Genomic DNA, 23,537 nt, shown 5'->3' on the forward strand with positions numbered 1-23,537 from the left:
TCCATATTTATTCATTTAAGGAAAATTGGTAACCCACTCATCCAGGTCTTGAGTGTCATAACTCTGGCTGTCATAATATTGTCACTTTTAAAAGTGGCATATTCTTGCAGTATGGTCAAAAGGCCTTTCAAGACTGAGGTTGAAACAAAGTTATTTTCTCCTTTGTGATATCAAGTAAAACTGTTATTAATTAAAAGGGACAGAACTGCAACAGCACCCATCTTTATTTGTCTTAGACATTTTTGCCATCTGTACCAAAATGTACTAGAGCACAGAAGAAAGACTAGTCAGGGCGCTCAATGCGGAAAACCATCTGTGTACAATTACACATCAAACCATCTACGTGAAATAAATAGTGCAGAAGGCCAATAGAATCACTGACTGTCATGACCATCTCTCGTACGGTGAAAATCAGCTCCTTCCATCAGGGCATTATTTAAACTACCCAGATTCAAATGCAGTAGATCCAAGTTATCTTTTATTCTCATGGCAAATAATCTGCTAAATCTGGACAGTTGATTTTGTATACATATTTTCTTTCTCTTTTTCAAAAACCATTTTTGGAACCTGAATGGAGAGTTTGGTGAAGTGACCATAATTTTTTGTCTGTGTCTATAAGTTACTCAGAGACACAAACACATAAAGCAAGACATAGTTTAGGTAACAACTGGAAAGTGGTTGCAGGATTACAGGATGGTTACTGAAGAGCAAGTTTGTAGAACAACCACCAAGTTGTCCAAAAGGTCCTGGTGTAAATGGATTGTGGTTTACAGGACAGAGAGGTTTGCAGGTGCAGTAACTGAATAAGGTAAGCTTGAGGAGATGAAACGTGATCAGAGATGATGCCATCCTAATGCTACTGTTACCATGAGATTACTCATGTAGGTTCATGGACTAGATTATTTGGGATCATCATGTGTGAATTTAAGGTGTATTTTGCTGGAATAGTTTGTTAGCTAGTAACATATTTATTCATGTTTGAGTGCTCCATGTGGTTCTTTCTCTATATATTTAATCATCTGTTCAGTTTTCTGGAGCTGGATAATAACCTGGACTTTCTGAGCAGGTGGGTAGTTCGGAGGTGTACTTCTCTGACAATGACCAAAGCAGAAGACCAGATCCTTGTGGCAGATAAATCCGGAGATGTGTATTCATTCTCATTGTTGGAGCCCCAGAAGCCAGCTGAGCTTAAACTGGGCCATCTCTCTATGTTGCTGGCAGTGGTAAGTAACAACATTTACCAGATGTGATTAGTCACTGGGTCTACTGCTTCTGCTCAAGTTATTTTTTAAAAATTGACTCCTTTCAAATTACAAACCTAACTTATAGAACTTCTATTAGAACTTTATTTGAGAAACAGCTCGTGTGCTAGTAAATGACAATTTAACATTTTGCACATCTATTAACTATTAGTGACAAAAGGTAGAGAGTACCTAGCTAAGTCTTATGCAATGGTTATAACTAGTTAAGTGCCTATATATCGCTGTTAAGGACCTATTCCTTGCCTACTGGTTACAAAAAATGTTACGTGTGTTCTGTTACAAGGTCAGAAATGAAGGTGTAATAGATCTGTTTCTTGATAAGTATAAAGGATAGTCTTTTATTGCTTTTTATTTCTATTTTTTAATCACAGAATCATAGTTATAACAGTTTTTTTCTGTCAAAGTGAATCATTCCTTGCTGCATTACAAGCTCTTCATTACCTTACAGTAATCCTAGTACTGATGAAGGAGCAAAGTATTCCTCCCTGACATCACTGCTGCGTGTAGTTGTGCTATAAGTCCATGTCCACTTCTAGTGAACAGTTTCACAGGAGCCCTAGCTGTCTAAATCCATCCCTACACTGATTAGTCATTGACATCTGGGCCATTGGTCTCAACCTGCGCTATGTGATTTCTCTAGTATAGTCTCTTTAAAATAAAAGTCTGTTTAAATAAATCTTGCATTCAGTTGGTAAGATGAGGGCTTTTGAAACTTTTTTGAAGAGAACACTAATACTGCTGTGTTTAAGTCATTTCTCATACTTTTTCTGCCCAAGTGTTTTAAATTAAGTTACTCTTTCACACATACATTATCTTTTAATCATACATTCTTATAATTCATACGATCTTCAGTGTTGGGGGACAGCCGTGATTTTTGCTCCAGCACACAGCATCCCAGCTGGGAAATACAAACAGTGAAAGGTTTGGGCAGTAAAATGGTAACACGTTTTACTTGAAATGTTTCTGACTCTCATGTGTTCTCCCTTATCCAAGGCAATTAGTCCTGATGACAGGTACATCATAACAGCAGACCGAGATGAGAAGATCCGAGTCAGTTTTCTGAAGTCACCCTACAACATCCAGTCTTTTTGCCTGGGACACAAAGAGTGAGTCCCAAGCACTGGGTTGTGTTTGCATCTGGCATTAAATGAGCTACATATCCAGAAGAATTTGTAATTCCAGTTTTAGCATTTTTCAGACTGCATAACTCCCTTTTTAAACTTAATGATTTTCAGGTGATCTATGTGAAGATATGAAGTAATATTTGTCAGCAGATCTCTTTTGGTAACTGGCAAAATTGACAAGTGGTAAATTAGTGAAGTGTAGGAAAGCCATATTGATGAAACATGTTCAAGGATGAGCTTGGCACTCAATCTATCAACTCTCTCAGATAATAGAAAAGGCCAAACAATCAGCTTCTCAATAAATACATAAAATAGATTATATTAAATTAAGTTTTCAGTCATGTCATGTGTACAAAAAATAAATGCTGCAATCTGCAAGTCTATTGTAATTAAACCAAAATAATACAAATTTGGTCACAGACTAATACATTGCTAAGTTTTGTGTTATAGTCGTAACAGATAGGAAACAAGAATAAAATGAGGACAGGAGGAATTACTGTAAACAACAGAGAATATTAAATTCAGCAAAGAAGGATGCAGAAGGAAACCAAGTACATAAGTGTTTCAAAGAGAAAGCAGAATTCACGATGAATTGCTGAACCACATGAACAATTACATAGGATCCTTCAAATGCAAAAGATCCCAAACAACAACCTCTTTGGTTGTCATGTCCTGTCAGTGCAAATACAGACAGGACACTGACATAGACATTGTAGACAGGATTCTTAGTGCCTCTTTGTAGTAGAATGAGTATAGTGAGCTTTTCACTGGAGAATTTAGATCCATGTCCTGCCAACTACCTGGTGATCCATTGAGGATGTTTGAATTCACAGCAGGTTGGATGCTGTTCTTCCTGTGACCAGCCTATCTTATTTTGCAATGGTTTACATGAGTTAAACTGTGTTCACTCTTAGGGAGTTATACTGCAATGATCATGGCTACAAAGTCCATCCAGAACAGAACTGATTAGCCCCACACTGCCTATTGTCTTAAGTAAGGATCAAGAAATTCTTATGTTTACTTTCTAAGTTCATTTGATTTTTTTGCAGGTTTGTCAGCTCTCTGTTTGTGCTGCCTTACCAACCTTACTGGCTTCTGTCGGGCTCTGGGGTAAGAACATAAGGCCTTTTTATTGACAGTCATGTTCCCTCTAGTCTTGGACTTCTGTGGGTGATGCTACCAATATATACTATCTTGCCTTCGTTGGTGTTCTGTTTTAACTGAGGTGATTCCTCTCGATTAAACCCCTTATGCTTTCTGTTGTTTGATTCCTGTGCTTCTGCTTAGTCAGTCTTCTGCAGAAAATCAGCAGGTCTGGGTTAGTACAATGGCATGAAAGACCCTAAGAGGCAGTTCATTCTTTAGGTTGGACACCCAAGCCACTCACTTATATTAGGGTGCTTGGGCCACAATAATAGCAGCCAAACTAACATGAAGCACTGATTTTTTTTTGTATTTAATCTTTCTTTTGTTCTTTCTGTTACATCAGGTTTAATGGTAATCAATGCAATTCCATTTCAGATATGTGTAAATCCCTTCCATGTATGTAACTTGATTTTATAGATTTTTAAAAGCATTTCAATGATGATAGTATTCCATATGATCATAAACCTCTTTAATGGAAGGAACATTTATTGTGTAGTATCTTCTGCTGATTTGTATCTTTGAAAAAGTAGCCCTTTCCAAAACGCAGATCAGTCAGCTGGAGGTCGAGAAAAGGAGCAGTGAAGCAGATAAAGTGCTAATGCCAAAACCCTACAACATCTGTCTACAACATATGATGAAAGTATGTCAGATGCTGTGTTGTGACTCCACTAATCTTGGCTAAATTCTGAGAAAACCCCTTTAACTGAGCATTAAAGCATTAAGTAAAAGTAGTGCAGTTGAGAAATGGGCATGCATTAGAGTGGCTTTGGAGAATCTGTCTCATTTGACTGCTGTTGTTAACAGGATGGGACTCTGAGACTTTGGGAGTTTGAGTTTGGCAAGGAGCTGCAGAGCTATGACCTCAGAGAGCTGAATGGTACAAAATCTCCACAGAAAGACAAGGTGAGACAAGATACGTCCATCATCAATAATTATTCTGTTGCCACTTACTGACACTTTAAACGAAGAGACCTACAAAAACCTAAGAGTTAAATGTGACATCCTTAGCTATTGTGTTTACCGTGAAATGCCTAGTGACTGCCAGTTGTGATAAAACTATCCCACGTTAGCAAACTTGCTTTCCTACAACATATTCATTTTATGCTGCTAACAGAAAATGAAAACAGGAACTGTAGAACTATAGTGAGATCACTTTATCTACCTATGTGCTCTATTCATTAAAAGAACTTGATTCAGTGTATTTTTTAAATGTACACTCAGAGGAATGTTGCAATATCTTTCTTGCCTCCACCAAACGCTAGGCTAGTCACTTCTGTCTCAGCCCTGCTCATTGTCATATTTGAAGAGCAAGGTTTATCTCAGACCAGACTGAGCAGGGGACTTCAATATTACCTTGGCCACTTATTCAGCTGCAAACTGTGAGCCTGACTGTTAGCTGGGTATCATATTCCTTTGAAACACATAGACTACAAAACCCTGTCTTATCTCTCCTATTTAAAACCAAAAATTGTTTTCTCTCGTTGCAGAAATTTAGCTTAGTAACTGAGCATTTCTGCTACCAACAAGAGTGAGAACAGCAACAATTCAGTTTCCCAGCCCAGTACGTACTACTGCCATATTATTTTAATAATCTCTTTCAGTATTATTGTTTTGTCTTTGTTAGAAGTTTGCAGTCTCCAGAATTGCCAGTTCGCCGCAAGGAGATTACATTGCTGTTTTGTGTGACAGGTATATTTTTTTAATATAATATAAAACTGGAAATTACATGCAGGCAGATGCCAATTGGTCAGATGATATAAAACAATTTATCAAATATTTTATTTGAAAGATGAAATTTAGAATGTTTTGGTGTAAAAAATGAAGTCTTTGTCAGATAATATTTAACCTAGACACTTGCAGAGTACTACATGTAGTTAGTAGCAACATGATGTTTACATGGAAAAATTAGACTTTCTGTAAGTCCAAGACTTGAGAGTCAGGATTAAACCAAACAGACAGTCATCATATATCAAAGGAGTTCTGATTTCAACTCAAAGGAAATAAGTGCCTCCTAGGTGTACCTGCTGGTAATTTCTGTTAATCCCCCCTTGGGTTCCTGTTGATTTTGTAGTAATCCCTAGAGTACTAGAAGACTCTGCATATTTAATTGTGTTTTCATGGCAGTTTTCCAACAGTGCACATCTTCCGAGTGGATTTCAATGCCCAGAGGCTGATGCACCAGGAGCAGCTTGATCTGGCACACAGCTCCTGGGATGTGGCTTTTGATCAGTTAGGCCGACTATGGGTCCTTCAGCAGAGCAAGGATTGTCCAGTTGCCCTCTACAGACTGACAGGGGACTGTTGGAAGGTACACCTCGCACACTACTCTTAGTGGAGCAATAAGCCCTTGTATATATACACAATATAAAGAGCATCTAAAGAAATGATCACTCACTGTGTGTGTGTGTTCAGAAAAAACATTCACATTTTGGATGTTTCTTGAATGTTATTGGCATAATTTTTATTAATCGTGACTGACCATGATACACTTGGGTGACATTTAACTGTTCAGTAAGCACTAAATAAGTTAATAGATATTTTTGATAAGATAAATATGATTAATATTTAACACCAGTTAAATATTGTTAGTTTGAGGTTTAATTATAGAATGTCAAGCCTGTTACATTTAAAAGAGAAATCCAAATCTTATTTTTATATTTTTAGGTTAGAAAGAATCTGTGTTAATTGCATTTCAAATCAGAATGAAAGTAAAGCGTTTATAGTACAATGTAAAATCTCCAATTACAGATAATTGTGTTAACTATTACACACTTATAGACGTGATGACCATCTCCTAATCCCGTTCCTGTCATAGTCTGCCACTGCATCAATCTCTGTTTAGTATTATGAATGTGACAAAAGTACAGCTATTACTTGTTACACTAGTCTTCTATCAGAACCAAAACAGTTATTTTTTTATTCTGCATAGTGTGACACTGAAGATCCAGAGGTGAAGAAGGTAACAAAGATTCTTCATTCACAATGGGACATGTTTCAAGGTAAGAAGTCTGTGGTGATCTACTAGGCAAGAGAAATACTGATTACACATCACTTCTATACTTAGAAATATCAGAATATAAATTAAATGGCACAGTTATGAGTAGTTCCTTATGAATAGTAGTGGTTCACCATTTATTTGAGGGAAAAAAATAATTAATTCATAGCAATGTAGCTTCTCAAGGGTTGTTTAGGATAAGCAGTTTTTACTATCAGTACTTGTCATCAGTAATATTAAGTACTGAAAATGCTCATAGTTCATCTAATTTGCAACTGTTGGTTTGTTGCTAACTATAATGCCAGCAATTTCATAGCAGATTTACTGTAAGTGATATCATAAAACAGACTGAAGAATCCTATTCATTCAGTTGATCATATGCACCTCTGCCACAATGGAAATTATGGAATTAGACTTAAATGTAAATATTTGCAAACTAGAGGAGGCTATTCGGCACAGATAGTCTAGTTCTTGGAAGCCATTTTTTATCACAGTCTGATCCAACAAGTTCTTGAAGAAACCTTGAAGGTCAGCCTCAACAACATTATTAAATGTTAATTTCAGGTTCTTAGCATTGTATGTAAATACAGGACTGAAAATATGTACTAAAATTTATAATTCCATTTCTGTCTTCAAGTTTTTGTTTTTTTGCTGATTTTGATATTTCATTCATGTTCTGTATTTGTAGTCCATAAGGTTTTAATGAAGTTGCCTCATAATATTCTTTGTTCAGGATAAAGAAAATCGAGCTCCTTTAGCAAGTCTGTGTATGAATTTCTCAGAGACCAAGAGTGTAGTGGTAGCTTAAAAAGTACGCAACAGTATTCCACTTTCTCAAGTGTCTTTAACTCTGTCACTCAGTGTGGTTATTTTGGAAAAGTTTTGATGTGCTCGTTCTGACTATATTAAGTTTTTATACTTTGTTAAAAGCTATAATGTTTTAAACTTTTCTATGAATACGTGCTGGCGCTATTTAATAAAAAAGTTTACTTTTAGGATCTGCTAAATAGAGAGGAATTGCTTAACAAATGAAATTGATAACGATATTAATTTAAGGATCTAAATATAATATATTTATATGGGTTGTAGTATTACCATATTCCACTTTCTTTGTAAACATCTGCATCAATTGCTTTGAATAATTCACTCATGATTACATTGGAAGCCTGTCTTGTTTAAGTACTGTTTCTAAATGACACTTTGGTACAGTGTAGGAGGTCAGTGTTTTCGATTCCCTGTCAAGGCACACATTTTTCTTTTCATTCATAGAATTATTGAATTTATATCAAAAGTACACTGATAGAGCGCGTTAAGATGAGCAGATGTTTTTCACTGCAATTAGCTGAGTCTGTACTCAATATTGCCAATTCACTCGTTTGTGTTAGATACGAGTTTGAGGGTACGTCCCATGAGGACTTTCTGTTATGTAAGCCGCTACCAACAGGAACTACAGGAGAGCACATATTTCACCGGATGAATTAAGAGAATTAAGAGAATGGCATCGACTGGATAAAATGTGTCGGAGTTTGTACAGATGGTGCTAGAGCGATGACAAGCTGACACAGCGATGTAGTTGCATGAATTAGAGAGGTTGCTCCAGAAATTAATGGACGCATTGCAACATACACCGCGAGAGCTTTGCCATCAAGAAAATGCCTGATGATTTAAAATCTGTTAGACTCTGTTGTGAATTGTATCAAGGCTCGAAAAATTAATTCACATCTGCTTTGCTCGACTAAACAGGCTCACCCCTCTCACTGAAATGGTGCTTTTTCATTATATTAATTTGTTGTTGTTACTGTTTTTTTCTGTAAAACGCTTTGAGAAGCCACATTTAAAGGCGCTATATCAAAGTTTATTATTATAATATTTATTATATGTATGTGTGAGTGTGTGCACGCACACTCATGTTGGTCATTGAGAATTTCTGGGGTTCCTATGAGATGTTGACTTGTAGGTGGTACTTGGATGCTTTGTTTGGATTAGGGGTGGTACTTGGTCCAAAAAGTTTGAAAACCACTGGTATATACAATATACAAATTACATTTATAATTAAATTTAACAAAGCGATATTAAAAACACCACTGAAACCAAACTATAATAACATATCTGATAACTATTAACAATATTAAATAACTATCACATGGAATTGTATAACTAAAGAAATTAATAACCGTTATTTAAGGATATAAATATAATATATTTATATAGCTGGTTGCATTAATGTAGTCCACTTTCTTTGTAAGCATGTTTTATTTTTTCTTTTACTCATTCAGTCATGAGTACTTTCAAAACATTTTAAGCTGTTTGTTTCAGCCGTGTTTCTGAGCGGCCAGCTGATGCAGCGGGTTTGTCAACAGGGCCCTATCTAGGAGTTTTGAGTTCAATGCCTGCTTAGGGCATAAGTTTTTCTTCTAACAAACAAAGTAAATATTATGTACACTTAATTTACAATTATTTATTGTTAATATATTCAATGTTAAGTGATATTAATGAAATAAAAATGTGATTGAGCAAACGTGGATACTGACAACAGTGGGAGTAATTTTAATTAAACGTTTAAAACACTTCAAATTTTTTAAACGCAACACACGTTTTGTACACAAAAAATCACATTCTTCCCTCTCCCTGTGGTGTGAAGCAGATCAGCAGGTCTTTTAGTAATAATAATAATAATTAATAATTGCTTACACTTATATAGTGCTTTTCTGGACACTCCAGTCAAAGCTCTTTACAGGTAATGGGGATCCCCTCCACCACCTCCAGTGTGCAGCCCCACCTGGATGATGCGATGGCAGCCATAGTGCGCCAGAACGCTCACCACACACCAGCTATCAGTGGGGAGGAGAGCAGATTTATGAAGCCAATTCATAGAGGGGGATTATTAGGAGGCCATGATTGGTAAGGGCCAATGGGAAATTTGGCCAGGACGCCGGGGTTACACCTTTACTCTTTTCGAGAAATGCCCTGGGATTTTTAATGACCACAGAAAGTCGGGACGTCAGTTTTACATCTCATCCGAAGGACGGCACCTGTCTACAGAATAGTGTCCCCGTCACCATACTGCGGCATTAGGATCCACATGGACCGCAGGGTGAGCGCCCCTACTGGCCCCACTAACACCTCTCCATCAATACACATTCCCAAAAGTCACTGATGCAGCTGATGATGGTCCATTGTATTACAGGTACTACAGTTTGTATTAGGGGTAATTGTGGTGTCCATTGTGGCTTTCAGTTTAAAGGATTTATCTCTGCATCCGACTTTGGAGCAGTCCGAGAAATGTCGCAAGGCAGATGTTTTATCGATATAAGGGTGCAGTGTGTTAACACAAACTCTTAACAGAGCCATTTGTAAGAGAAAGGTGACTTTCTGCTCAATTACATGAGAGCTACAGTCAGATAGATCTTAAATTCTTTAAGCAACATTAGCTGTTTGTCAAATTCACCTACTTTGCGCATTACACGACTTCTGAAAAGATACTCTTTTCCCTCGTGCAATTTCACCCATGGTTTATTTTTTATAATTCTGAAACTTGGACGATGTGCCTCAGGGACTCATTCATAGTCTAATCAAAATAACCCCCCGCCAGGTCTCGCCTCCTGCTGTTCCACACCTGCAAGAATCACATGAAGTCAGATCCACAGATATACCAAAACAGTAGCGCACACGGCAATGAATGGCAGTGAGTTTGTATAATATATCAATATACAGTATGATACCATGTGGTTTCAAAGCCAGTACAGTATGTGTAAAATTAAGAATCTAAATATATTTATCTAGCTGGTAGTATTACTATAGTCCACAGTATACTACCAGTCCAAATATTTTTCTTAATCAAAATTTAAAGTTAAATTTCTTGTAGCTTAAATTTGTATTAATACAAAATATAGATTTTCTTTATAGACTTATAGACAATGCGGATGTAAACCTGAAAGAGGTGCATCATTTCTCGAATCACGTTCGCAACAAGCTATAATATCAAACTTTTTACACAGCTGGCCATGTAAAAAATATAGCCAAAAGGATCACTCTGAAGGTTAATTCCAAGCTGAAAAGACGAGACTCATCGTGTCTTCCCTATAACTTCAGTTAACAGCTTGTCAATTGTCATTCATTATTTATATTATTAATAATATATTCTGTATTGCATTTAAATTGGAACATTTTTACATATATAAAAAGAGGTGATGCACAACGTGTCTCCTCTATAACTCTTCAGTTTACAGAAAAATTCTGCAGAGCCACACAACATAGTAAATAACAGTGGCTAGCTCACTTAAAGGTGTAACACGTCTTCACTGTCATGGTACAGTTCCAAGATATTGATAGGCTGTTCTCCGGTTACTGGCAATTGTAAAAATAATCCTTCTTCCCTCCTTTGTTTAACTTAAAGAATTAATAACGAAACTTAACACTTATTATAATTCATCCAGATACACACACTCACACCGGAGCCAATTTTGCCAGAAACAACCTCCCGGTAAGTCTTTGGACTGCGCAGTACTGTACATTACAATATAGGGTTTAAAGTTTTAAATTTAAAGTTAAATTGTTGGCTGATTACTGGCTGCTGAAATTTGGAATAAGACAAAATAATGATTTTCTCAATTCAGATATAATCTTATCGGGCTTTGAACCACCTGGGTGCAGCATGCTACATAACAGTCCATTGCCCATTACCACTATAAGGACAATTAAAGTAAAAAAAAAAATGAATGTCAAAATGTTTCCAAAACATCCACTTGTGATATTTTAGCTGCTTGGTTACATGATTCCATGTTAATATTACTATTGAATGGTATTAAATCAGTACTTTTTTTCTACAATATAAGCAAGTGGTGTTCTTACTACATATTCTTTGGGGAAAAAAATTTACCTTTTTATGAAGTACAATATATAAACTTTATAATGTTAGAACAAGAACCTTAAAACCATAACCTACTGTAAGTCACCAAGTTAATGACTTTGATGCATAAAATATTTATGATGAAGGTGGAATACTGTTTTGTACTTTTATATTTAGCTACCACTACCATCTACTGAATGTACATCAATATGAATGTACATATGTATTATGTTATACTACTGTTTTTACTTTCAACTACCAAAATTTAAGTTTAGATTTTCTATATGTGGATGTAAACCTGAAAGAGCCACATCACATTCACAAGCTACAGTATAATAAAAAAACTCTTTAATATATCCAACTGAACAATCTTGCTTTATAAAATATACCTACTTTTTAATTTGCTTAATGTTTAACGTGCTGTAATGCACAGTTTAAAATTAATAAAAGTCTAAACAGTATACAACCTAAATTCTGTAATGGGAAAAAGATTGTCCGTTAACATTGACCGGGATTTGTAACCAGGCGTTTTCTGGTGACAGTAGTGCAGCCTCACAACTGAGTGTTTCTAAAAAGCTGTGGTACCCCATAGCCCCTGAACTGCAAACTACTGCTGTATCTCCTGCGCATTCTGAATGGTTGGATCTGTAGTTTGCCTTTTTTGTATTATTGTGAGAGTTTTTGTATAAGGCCTTAAAAGAATATAAAAACCTGTCCTTTTTACTTTAAAAAAATGCACCTTATATTAAATACAGAATATGATGCAAAAGATAAGTTTTCAACGGCTGTTCTAAGTATCTTTTGAGTGCAGAGCATACAAAAAGCAAGGATTTTTACTTCACTAAATGCAGTGTATGTCTGAGAAGGAGATTTTCACGTCACTTTTCACAGTGGCTCAATCTCATATTGGGAATTTAAAGGGAACTGGCAAGTTATGTTTTTTCAATGATGGGGATTTGATGCAGACATTATTGATAATTGCATATGAGTACAAGCACACATCTTATATTTGAAGAGGTTTGAAACCAGCTTTGATAAATGATGAATCCTCATTTCTGAATATATCCAAAAATGTAAGATATTAAAACAGTTACTAGAAATAAAAGCTTGAATCAGACTAATCAACTTTTAATCAAGCTGGTTGTCTAAGTTAATGGTTTCCAATTACTGGGATCCCTTTCTTATTTTAATATTTTTAAATTTGCTTTTAGCTCTCAATATATTAAATGGTGTTTAAAATGGGTAGCAACTTCATATAAATTTCTGATTTTCAGAGCTTTACTTATTGTTTACTGATGGTTTTGCTGATATATAATCAATTGGACCCCTACAGTAAGGAACAAACCTGTTCCATCTTTGTCTGTGTATAACAAATTGATAAACTATTAAGAGCTATTTTGCATGCATGTAGTAAAACCTATGAATAAAAAATGTGAATTGTTGCGGTTTCCTAAAATAACAGGACAACATGTTCTTTAAAAAAATGTTCAAATCACAAAATATCCAAGACTGGGCAGAACAAGGTCCACCTGTGTGGTACAAACTTTGTTCCTTCTCCCTTTCTCCTCCTTCCTGTTTTTTATGCTGTGTTTTGATGAAAGCTCTTAATGACTTTTTAAGATGTAAACGAGTAATCTTGAAAATTCCCTTTTATCCTCTGTGTTTACTGGCCTGTGAGATCAGCTGCATCTAAGTAAAAGGGATCTCATTGTTTTTGTATTTTATGACACCTTCCCCAGTCATAACAATAAGATAAGAGAAAGCAGTAGTATGAATAATGAAAGCTTGATACCACAGGAAGTCCACAAGACGAGAAGTGAGAAACACAGCCTCAGTCTTCAGTGTGTGCTTATAGCTGCTTATGAGCTTTGGTGTTTTCTAGTCAAGGGTCTACAATAAAACACACACAAAAACATTCATAGCAAGACGGTGGTTAGCATTGCTGACGTTCAAAGCTGGGCACTGAGTTCATTTTCAGAGTGCCATTGTCAGAGTGCGTGCGGAGTTTGTATGTTCCCCCCCCCGTTTCCCCCCGTTCACCTGCATTTCCTCTGGGTTCGCCGATTTCCAAAGACATACTGGCAGCTTGATTGGCTTCTGTGAAAACTGGCCCTGGTGAGAGTTTGTGTTTGTGTGTGCCCCGCAATGGGCTGGTGTCCCATTCTGGGAGTCTCAGGCCTCCCCTACGACTCTGTATTGAATAAAGTTGTTGGAAGACGGTTGGATGTTTATGTACCTTGGCCTCCTCTTGTCATATTTGTGGGCTGGACTTGCAACATAGCGCTCTGAATATAGCCTCATCAGCTGATGAATCCTGATGGTCAGTTCTGTGCAAAATTTGAATCCAAAATAGACAGAAACCAACAATTTCAGTAATTAAGTCACTAAGACTAATTCTCATTGTTCGCTAAATTTGAGCTAGGTGTCTTGACGTTTTAAAGAAGAATGTATACATATTTTTAATATTGTGTATGCTCAGCATCATTGGTTTATCCAATTTAAATTAAGTGTTTGGTTGAATAATATGTACTAATTTTGACTTTTGTGATTAAGGTAATTAAGAAATAAAATAGGTTCAGAAATAATTGTATTATTTGTAGCCATAAGATTGTAGTGGTAGCACATTAATTTTAACTGAGTTTGTCTTCAATACATGCTTGCGGAAAATTAAAAAAGTACACTTTTGTTTTCCTTGTTTTATTTAAAATGCTAAACCTGAAACCTTTTTGAAGTCCAAATTTTCAGTAACAGAACTGTGCTATTCCTAAATATATCTAGACATTTTTATACAGTATTGGCTAGTATTTTTTCTAGGCAATTCTTGGCTATGTTTTTTTCTAGGATCAGTGGCATTCTCATTTTTCCCATTCTCTCTACTCTGTCCTCGTACTGCTGTAAATTGTGCCTGTGGGTCATCGCTACAGAGTCAGTTGGAGATGACATCCGCTACCACAATCTCTACAAAGCCAACTTTGACAACATGGCAGCCTATCTCCAGAAGAAGCAAGAGAGGCTGCAGCAGCAGGGCAAGAAGAGACCCGGCACACATCCAGAGTCCAATGGATCGAACAAAAAGCCCAGGGCAGAGCAGACCACATCTTAAACCTGCACCTCCCAGTGGACTGCACAGACTGATAGAAGAGTCAGGCGCTGCCTGATAGAGCTGCCTGGGGGTCAGGGAGTGCTTTGGACTGCAGCCTTGAAAATCAATGTTGGGTTTTAAAAGTAAAGGAGATGGGTAATGGAATTTAGCAACTTATAATTGCAATCTACGTTTACAGCAGTCCTAAACAATGATAATTGGTATATTCAGCCATATTAAGCAACACATTTTAAGTTTCATCACATGGCTTAAACAGAAGACAATATTCCTAATTTTTAAATTGGAACTAGAGTGAACTGTCACATAATCTTTATCTTTAATTTAGTTATGTTTCATCAGTCACTTACTTAGGTAAAAACATGCCTGTGAATGTCCCTTATTTCCCCAAGCAAAAGCTAATCCCAAAATCTCATGACAATTTCTATATTGGTGTCTAAACTCTTCTACAAGATGATGTGGACCTGGGGCATAATGAAAAAGTCCTGACTTGTTTCAGAGTGAATGGGAAATATTTGTACATCTGTCATATTCTCATGAAAACTCATTCTGTGAAAGCTAATTTTTATTTTTTATTTTATAAAATGTTTTCGTTAAAATTCATTATTTCATTTCTTTTTCAGGTCAGATACAGATTAAATGCTTTGATTTTAATAGTTTGTCCAGGGGATACAAACTTCAAAGGTTTTGTTTTTATTTGGAGAGTAACATCAGTAATGTTGCCAAATTCTGCAATTAAATGTAGCAGAGAATTAATTTAATTATTTTTAATTTCCAGTTCATCTAGTTTGATAAGCTTGAAAATAGATTTAAATGAGCAGCTGTTACATCCAAGATCAGGCTTATCAGTATGGTATAGCCAAAATTTGACATGTGAAGCAAGCCAAAGCAGAATAACAAAAAATAATCTTTATATTATGTATTGCCTCTCATTCTATATTATCTCAACACAAGATATTTATTATATGTAAACTAAAGTTAACAGAAGTAAATTCAAAATAATACAATAAGTAGAATTAAAAGCTAGAGTATAAAAATGTGTTTTTAGGCTATTTGAAAGTGCTGACCAACTTGGGGCGGAGCGGTGGCTCTGTGGCTAAGGATCTGCGCCTGTGACCGGAAGGTTGCCGGTTCAAATCCCGCGGCCGGCAGAGGAATCCTACTCCGTTGGGCCCCTGAGCAAGGCCCTTAACCCCAACTGCTCCAGGGGCGCCGTACAATGGCTGACCCTGTGCTCTGACCCCAAGCTTCTCTCCCTGTCTCTGTGTCTGTGTCTCCCTGGAGAAAAGCTGGGGTATGCGAAAAGACGCATTCCTAATACAAGAAATTGTATAGGGCTAATAAAGAAACATTATTATTAACATTACTTATCAAGTCAACTAATTTGGTCTAGGAGATGACTACTCAGTTTTGGAGCCTTGTATTGGAATTTAAAAGAAGAATTACTCAGATACCAAACCATACGTAAATGTGTACATGTACATGTGTAAAAACCATACATGTTCATAAATGTGAACAGGAGTTTTGTGAATCTTATTCTGAAATCCATAGAGAGTCAGTGAAACGAAGCTAGAACAGGTGAGATCATGTATTTTAGTTTTAAAAGCCAAATTGGATAGTCTCCTAGACGGTAATGTTTTTAAAAAGTCCGAACTCTTTATTTTTACAGTGATAAAAAGGGGGCCTTGAGTAGGATTAATTGAAGTTGGTATAAAATGAAATTAACATTACAAAACAATCTTGCAGGCAAATTTAAAAAGATGAAACCCCCTATTTGTCTGGGAATGTGGAGTGTGATCATGTGGATTCTCTATAGCAGTGAGTAGATCCAGAGCTGTGTTTGGCTGATCCTAGAGAGAAACCAGTGGTTCTGGGAGTAACTACATGAGTGTGACAATAACTTTCCAAGGAGCATGAGGCTCAGGTACTACCCTGACATTTCAGGTTAACATGCAAATTTAGAAAACTCAAGTGGAAACAGGTAAAGGTGCACAGCTTCTCTGCATCAAACCTCAGCCATGGAAGGAACCTAGTTATAAAAGCTCCAAGCCTGTGAAGACCTTTTCTTGGAGAAAGCACCGCTGTGAGGCAGGGTTGTAGTGGGCTAACAGAGCTGAGACCAACAGGGACAGAAATTATTAGCGTTAGCATTGTGTCCATAATACAGAATAATCCTAGCAGCAAGCTGGTTCACTTATAGTGGAATCGTCAGCTACTGCTGGTCATGTTATTAATGATCCTCATAGAAGTAGCTTTACATCAGATATGACTGGTGGATTTTTTATGTTTGCCTGTAAACCCTTGATGCTATCTGAATTAACACGTTAGCCAGGTCTGCTGTTGCTAAAGTAAAGTGTACGAGAAAGCCACCAGCAAGCAGGACATCTGAGCGTCATTTATATAAGAATTCTTTCCTATACCACAGTGCGAATAAAGCCTGGTTTATAACCCAACAGTGCTCATGAATCAGGGGACCCACCACATGCTGGTCTATTCCCACTGCTTTGAACAGGATGGGTCACTCATATGCAGTGTAATACACTCTTATATTTTGGAATGGGTGATGTATCTCTAACTCATGTGCAAATAATTTCAACATGAAACCACAGGGGAGTTCAGGTTCATTAAAATGAAATATATAGCTTCTTCTGAGATGTTGGGGTTTGCAAAATGGCTTGCAACGTATGGTCTAGTTCATTTGACTCTTCACAGGCGATTAAAGTACTGCTAATATTTCATTAATAGCACTTGAATTAACATTTCAAAAGCAAGCACATTATGAAATTAAAAGGACCTGTGTGAAGAAGAGGTCAGAGTAGGGTGCTGTCTCAGTGTGTGAGATATAACGAAAAAAAAACTGAAGAACACTTAAATTCTGGAGCCTTCTGTACACCTACTCAACTGTGGCCCACTATAATGCCAAAACATTTTTTTTTTTACTTTTTAACATGAAATTAACCTTTAAGTTTCATTTGATGAAGATGCCTTTTCTGACAAAAATTGTTTTTGGTAAATCACCACTTTGACACATATTTAAAATAACAATGATTTAAAGCTTGTTGGCGTGTCCAGTATTAATTTAATAATAATATTGGCCCATGTTAACCCTTTATTTGTAGATTCAGACACTGGCCAACCACTGTTTTTAAAAATCACTGACAACAGATATGTACAGTCCACACATGCATGTTTCATGTGTTTCTAAAAGAAAATTCATAAATATGAATAAAAATTAAATATGACCAGGTATTCATTGGATGATTAGGTAAATAACCATTTGTATACTCTATTGAGTCACAATTGCCCTGTCTGGAGGCTAAGGGTCTAAACAATAATTGAGTGATGGAAGGAAAGATGGAGATTCCTTATACCCGTGACCTTCTGTGACCACCTGGTATCATTCCAGTAACAACTGCCTTCTGAACACACTTAAACAGTTGTGTAAATTCTTATTTACTGTATCTCTTACAAAAAATGCCTAGCTATCTACGTTTGGGGAAACCAGAAGGACACTAGGAGTTAGGGCTGTTAGGTCTGTGAAGATTAAAGATTTCTCCAAGCCCATAGTTTCTCACCTTTCTTCACCCCTCTCCACTTTGCACCACCTGAGTGGCCTCTTTACCTCCCGTCTCCTTCCCTCTTCCAGCTTTTGTTCTTTTGTGCTACTTAATCTTTGCTTATTGCCCTGTCTTTCTCACACCTGCAGAAGGCTCCACAGCCGAAACGTTTTGTTTTTTCTCTTCTCTTTTCAGCATGGAATAAACCTATGAGTTTTTCCATTTGTGTAGATATTGACTGGCATCCCGTCCAAGGTGTATCCTGCCTTCCTGCCAGTGTTTCCTGTTGGATAAGCAATTAATGAAAGTGATGTGATGATGATAAACATATTGAACTATATAGTAACATAAAGTAACTGATTCTTACTAATCCTTTCAGGTTCCTAAGGAAGTCAGTGATGTTCCCACAATACATTTTATTTCATTAGACCTTTGCTTTATCTACAACATCAGAGATGGAGTCTACTTCAATTACAGTTCTTACATGCACCACTTACATGAGGATTAGGTATCAAAATATGTTGAAATCATACATCCCTGTATTGTAAATGCATTACATTAGGCAAGCTTTTATGCTTTGACTTGTACCAAGTTATATGTAACAAGTTAAAATACATAGTAACTTCAGTAAACAAATTTGTACCTAACTGAACTTTGGATCATTTCCAAACCAGAACAAGACAATCAAAAAGCAGGGAATTTATTTGAAAACTTTTTAATTATAGACAGAAGGATTAGGAATGCGCTAGTAGCAGTGTTGAGATATACAAAGCTAACCTATGCTGTAATGCAATGTAAAGGTTTGTAAGCATTTTAAAGTCTTGAAATAAAATATAGTATAAACAATCCTGATATGTGAAGTGTGTTAACATTTTGACATAAAAGAAAATTTTAGGCAGAAATTCCGGAAGTGGTCAAATTGAAATCTCACACTTCCACTCTCTTACACGTAAATATTTGTATCCTTTGCACGCATCTCTCCCTGCTTTCATCTATCCTCCCTCTAACCTCATCTTGACCCTTCCAACAAACTTCCTGGTTCATTTCAATGGGGGATTTGTCAGCTTTTGCCTCTAAGGTCAAGGCTGACATTTCCTCCAAATATTAATATTTAAAACACTATTGCTTTAAATCCTGTCATCTTACTATATTAATCAGAATTTGACTGAACTACTGAGACACTACTTGAAGTAAAACAGGCTTTTTTGATTTTATTTCACATCACATTTGTTCAATGATCAAATCACAGAAAATGAACGAGTAAATTCTAAAGGAATTCAAAGAACTAGATCACAGATGTTGAATGATTTGTAGTAGTGTTTCCTTCAACTACTCTCTTAAAAATACACACAAATTCAGTTTCTGACAGTATTTTAGCAAATTGCTCTTCAGATTAAATGGGGGGACATTTCTAAGTGTGTGGTGAAAATGAAAAGCTGTGTTCAAAGTTCCAGGTTCTGGTATTCACAGACATTCCAGTAACTGCTGAATCAGAAACTTCAACACTCACAGCCATCGATTACAAATCCAAAACCCAGTGTTCAGTGACAACCATCAGTTACTATATTTTCCACCATATCCCCTAGGTTGCCGTTTCATCCTCTGAGATTGTCATCATTTTATTTTATACTCAAATACATTTTAGATGCACATTTTTCACATAAATATGAACAATGTGTTCTTGAAATATATTGATTTCTCAATCTGTTCTTAAATGCATTTAATCACTTTCAAATATATTTCCATATTTCTGCCAATATTGTAACATGTTTAAAAATAAACTCAAATATTCTTAAGCAGACAATAGATAGCATAGTACATTAAAATATTTAGTCAGATTGTTCCAGAATGGATTTCTTTTGATGTATTAAAATTAAAAGTAATCCCTTAGAAGTAATTTTATATAGACATGTGTACATGGGAGGCAATTTTCTTGCCCAGATTTTCACAATTTCTTAAAAACAACTATTTTTGAAGTATTAAAACTAAGTTTGAAGTTTTTACCTAAAAGGCCTGTAAAAAGCTGTTAGATGAATGTTTAGAAATGAACAACCTGATGCAATTAAAGCAAATTATTTATTTGGAACAAACAGAGACTATAAAACTGTACAAATGTATGTAAAAAAGAATTAAACTAAACAATTATGTTAAGAAGTAGCTCTGATTTGCTGTACATTGGTATATCCCCTGATGACAGTCTGGATCATCTACTGTAGCTGTTCTGCTTCCACAAATCTTTAACCAAGTAGGTGTTCACTTCTGACCTTTCACCTGTTGTAAAGAAAACAGATTTACTAACCAAACAGTTTCAGTTACTTCACTTTTTGTTTCCTTTGTTACATGTATGGAAATAATCTATACAGGAATGAATTAACAAAAGCACAGCATAGCAGTATTTCTACCAGTTTCCCTAAGCAATACTATGTTTCTTGACATTACAGTTTTTTATGATACTTAAAAGAAACCCTAATCACTCAGATTTCCAATGTATTCTAAGAGAAAATATAAATAATTTGGGTTGTATTGTCACAATCTTGTGCTGCACTGGCTAAAATCACAGCTAAAATCACAGGTGCATCTGTCTTCCTCCAGAACAGATACACATCAAGGCATCAATCAAGGACATGAATGCTGCAATGTATGTTGGTGACAAGTTCTGTTCCTTGAAAGTCACAGTTTTATACATTGTATTAGAACCAGTGAAGGCAATGAAAAAATGAAAATAGTTGTTATATTAAAGGACACAATAGCAGCACTGTAGAAAAGTTGTTTCACCAAACGGTTAGAGCACTCGGCTTCATATTGTATGCAATCATTCTGTTGAAAAGGTTCTGGAACCAGACTGCAAAACTGGACTACATGATCCACTTGGGACAAGTCCTTTGACGATCTGTTAATGCCAACAGGAGCAGAACAGTAACATCTTGAACCTGAAAGATCAGGGAGCTTTTTGAAACATTTGAGGATAAAGTGGTATAGTGAGAAAGAGCAGAAGAGAACAAGGAATTTTCAAAGACATTGCTTATTCCGCTCAAGAAAATGAAGCCACTCACTAAGAAGCTGAAAATGCACCACTCAGACAATACTCAGTCTGACTGCACTCACACCCTGAGCAGGACCACTTTGGATTTCACTCTGAAGCCAACAATGTATTTGAAAAGCATGCAAAGTTTTACAGTGTGTTAGTTAGAAAGGAAGATGCTGTTGTTGAAATTAAACATTTTAGTTTGAACACAAAGTGTTACATCTGGCCAACACAGAACATCACTCATTTAGCATTTTCCCTAATGTCAAGAATGGTGGTGGCAGCATTATGGTATAGTGTTGCATTCATCAGCAGGGACTGGGAAATTTGTCAGGATTAAGGAGAAAATGGATGTGTCCTAGAAAACAGTCTGCTTGAGTCAGCAAAGAATTCAAAAGTCTGTGAAAGGTTCATATTTCAGCAGGACAATGACCTGTAGCACAAAGTCAAATTGAATTAATTCAACAAGAAGATAGTGAATGTCCTTGTCAAACTCCTGACTTGAATCTTATAGAAAGATTACAGAAAGACTTGAAGATTGCAGTGTATCAAGAACTCCAAGAAACTTGTTAAAATGGCCATTCACAGGAAACATGGGTAGAAATTACGTGCAAAGCTATCAAAGGTGCTTCCACCAAGTACTGATATTGAGAACTGAATACTTATGCAATGAGTACATTTCAGTTTGTATACTGTTGACTGATTTGCTACCACAGCATTGAATAAAATGTTTTTTTTGGAAAATCCTTACATACTGCACATAATTTATAGTTCAACAAAATCTGCCATTTGTGGTAGGGAGTGGATTTCCCCAACAAATCATTATATATAAATTATTATCTATAATTATATGCGATAAATTAAATGTATTTACCTTTACATTTACTAACCTTGAGCACTCTGCTCTTACTTCTTCTTCCCCCCAAGCGTTAAGCTCTCACTTTTCTTTTTTTGTACCTGAAATTAAATATGAAAAGCAACAGGATATGACTGCAATTAGCATGGTTTCTGAAGAAGTCTCCCTCGGTGGCATGGTGGGTAAAATTGTTGCAGTCTGGAACCAATTTCCTAGCCTTGTGCTTGAATCAGTGAATGTAAATATGCCATGCTAATGGAAGCATGCATTTGTTTTGCTAATACAGCTGAATCAACATTTTACTTAGCCTCACACGATTTCAGGCCTGGTTGCAGCTGAAATCTCTGCCTAAGAGATCTGATCTCCAGACTATTATTATACATTACACATTATACATTATACATAAATAATTCATTCTTATGGTAAATTCAGACAGGATGGTGAATCTTGTCTAAACTACATTCCCCAGAAAACTATGGGAAATTAATAGCTATAAACAATTTAACCAAATGACAATTTAAAAGCCAGGATGAAGTGGCTTCTGGATTTCCACATCGGCTTATGGGGACATCCTTTGACATGCATTGGGTGAGAGAGCTGTGTGAATGCAGGCAGGCAGTGTAACCTCTTGGGTTTTGTTAAGTGAGGGAATAAACAAGTCCCATTGGGAGCTTTTATTTTTGTGGGTATTTTATTGAAAAGTTGAAAAGACCCTAGCAGCAACTACCCTGACATGAGGTTACTCATCTGTGGTGCTTCTAATTTTCATTCTACCTGAACTCTTAATAACTTAATTGATTTTGTTATTGATTTAATGTGTTTGTACTACAATGGTTTCCTAATATTTATTCATGAGTTTGTTATAAAACCAGCAGAGCTGTGACTCCCCAGGACCAGGAAAGAGTCCAATATAATTATTTTTTATTTCCTTTGAACAAATTGAAAACTTTTAATACTCTTTCTTGGTAATGTGAGACCAGACGTTGGGTGAAGGGGGCTTGCCTCATTCATGGCATCATCAATCTGTTTGAGCTCCTCATAGCGATCGCGAGATTCCCTCAGGGGCTGAACCATCACCTCTTCAATCTGGGGAAACAACTGTAGGGATGAAGACAGTACTCTTAGTAGGGCCTGCACTCCAAGTTCACATCTTATTTCATTAGAAAAACAGCTACTAAGATAATTGAAAAAGACAGCTTATATTAATAAACTACTATCAACAAAAGGAGAAAGAAAAAACACAGAGGACTGTGGTTTCCGGTTTATAAAACATTGTATTGAAGTCACTACCAAATGACTACTTTCATGAAATACACAACATACATACAGCAAGGTATTGCACATAGACAGAAAAAATGCACAAGGTAAATATTAAATAAGTGTACTGAACTAGGGAAAGAGATGTACAAGTGATAGCAACAAGAGAGTACAGGGAAAGCAATATTAGAAGCTTGGTTACTTTATTACGATTAAGAAAAAACGAAAAATGCCATGTTAAAATTATACAATATGTAAATCAGACTTCACTAGAGATATTGTGCTCAGCTTGTGTCATCACACTATGTGAAAAATATTATTGTACCAGGGGAGTGTAAATATTGGATTAAAGTAACTACATTTTTT

At 36.1% G+C, this 23,537-nt stretch overlaps 2 protein-coding genes across 13 annotated transcripts in view; one reads left to right on the forward strand and one right to left on the reverse strand.

Annotated features, from left to right (window-relative positions):
* wdr4 (WD repeat domain 4) overlaps positions 1–23,537 on the forward strand; it is a 41,439-nt gene that overhangs the window by 5,004 nt on the left and 12,898 nt on the right. For 2 of the 4 annotated variants that reach the window (XM_006638965.3, XM_069179222.1), the window contains exons 4-11: positions 1,067–1,223; positions 2,256–2,368; positions 3,436–3,496; positions 4,337–4,435; positions 5,157–5,221; positions 5,657–5,840; positions 6,462–6,531; positions 14,301–15,781. In XM_006638965.3, coding sequence (XP_006639028.2) covers positions 1,067–1,223; positions 2,256–2,368; positions 3,436–3,496; positions 4,337–4,435; positions 5,157–5,221; positions 5,657–5,840; positions 6,462–6,531; positions 14,301–14,479 — 928 coding nt within the window. In that variant the 3' untranslated portion in view covers positions 14,480–15,781. Of the gene's footprint in view, positions 1–1,066; positions 1,224–2,255; positions 2,369–3,435; positions 3,497–4,336; positions 4,436–5,156; positions 5,222–5,656; positions 5,841–6,461; positions 6,532–14,300; positions 15,782–23,537 lie in introns of those variants that run through there. The other 2 variants (XM_069179221.1, XM_015363570.2) reach the window with 1 other exon arrangement.
* Positions 20,091–23,537, reverse strand: part of pde9aa (phosphodiesterase 9aa) — a 66,844-nt gene continuing 63,397 nt past the window's right edge. For 7 of the 9 annotated variants that reach the window (XM_015363563.2, XM_006638966.3, XM_015363568.2 and 4 more), the window contains 3 exons: positions 22,917–23,012; positions 21,949–22,015; positions 20,091–20,304 (listed from right to left, as the gene is read on the reverse strand). In XM_015363563.2, coding sequence (XP_015219049.1) covers positions 21,965–22,015; positions 22,917–23,012 — 147 coding nt within the window. In that variant the 3' untranslated portion in view covers positions 20,091–20,304; positions 21,949–21,964. Of the gene's footprint in view, positions 20,305–21,932; positions 22,016–22,916; positions 23,013–23,537 lie in introns of all 9 variants that reach the window. The other 2 variants (XM_015363564.2, XM_015363561.2) reach the window with 2 other exon arrangements.

The sequence above is a fragment of the Lepisosteus oculatus genome, chromosome 15 (genome assembly GCF_040954835.1).
Source record: "Lepisosteus oculatus isolate fLepOcu1 chromosome 15, fLepOcu1.hap2, whole genome shotgun sequence".
NCBI lineage: Eukaryota > Metazoa > Chordata > Actinopteri > Semionotiformes > Lepisosteidae > Lepisosteus > Lepisosteus oculatus.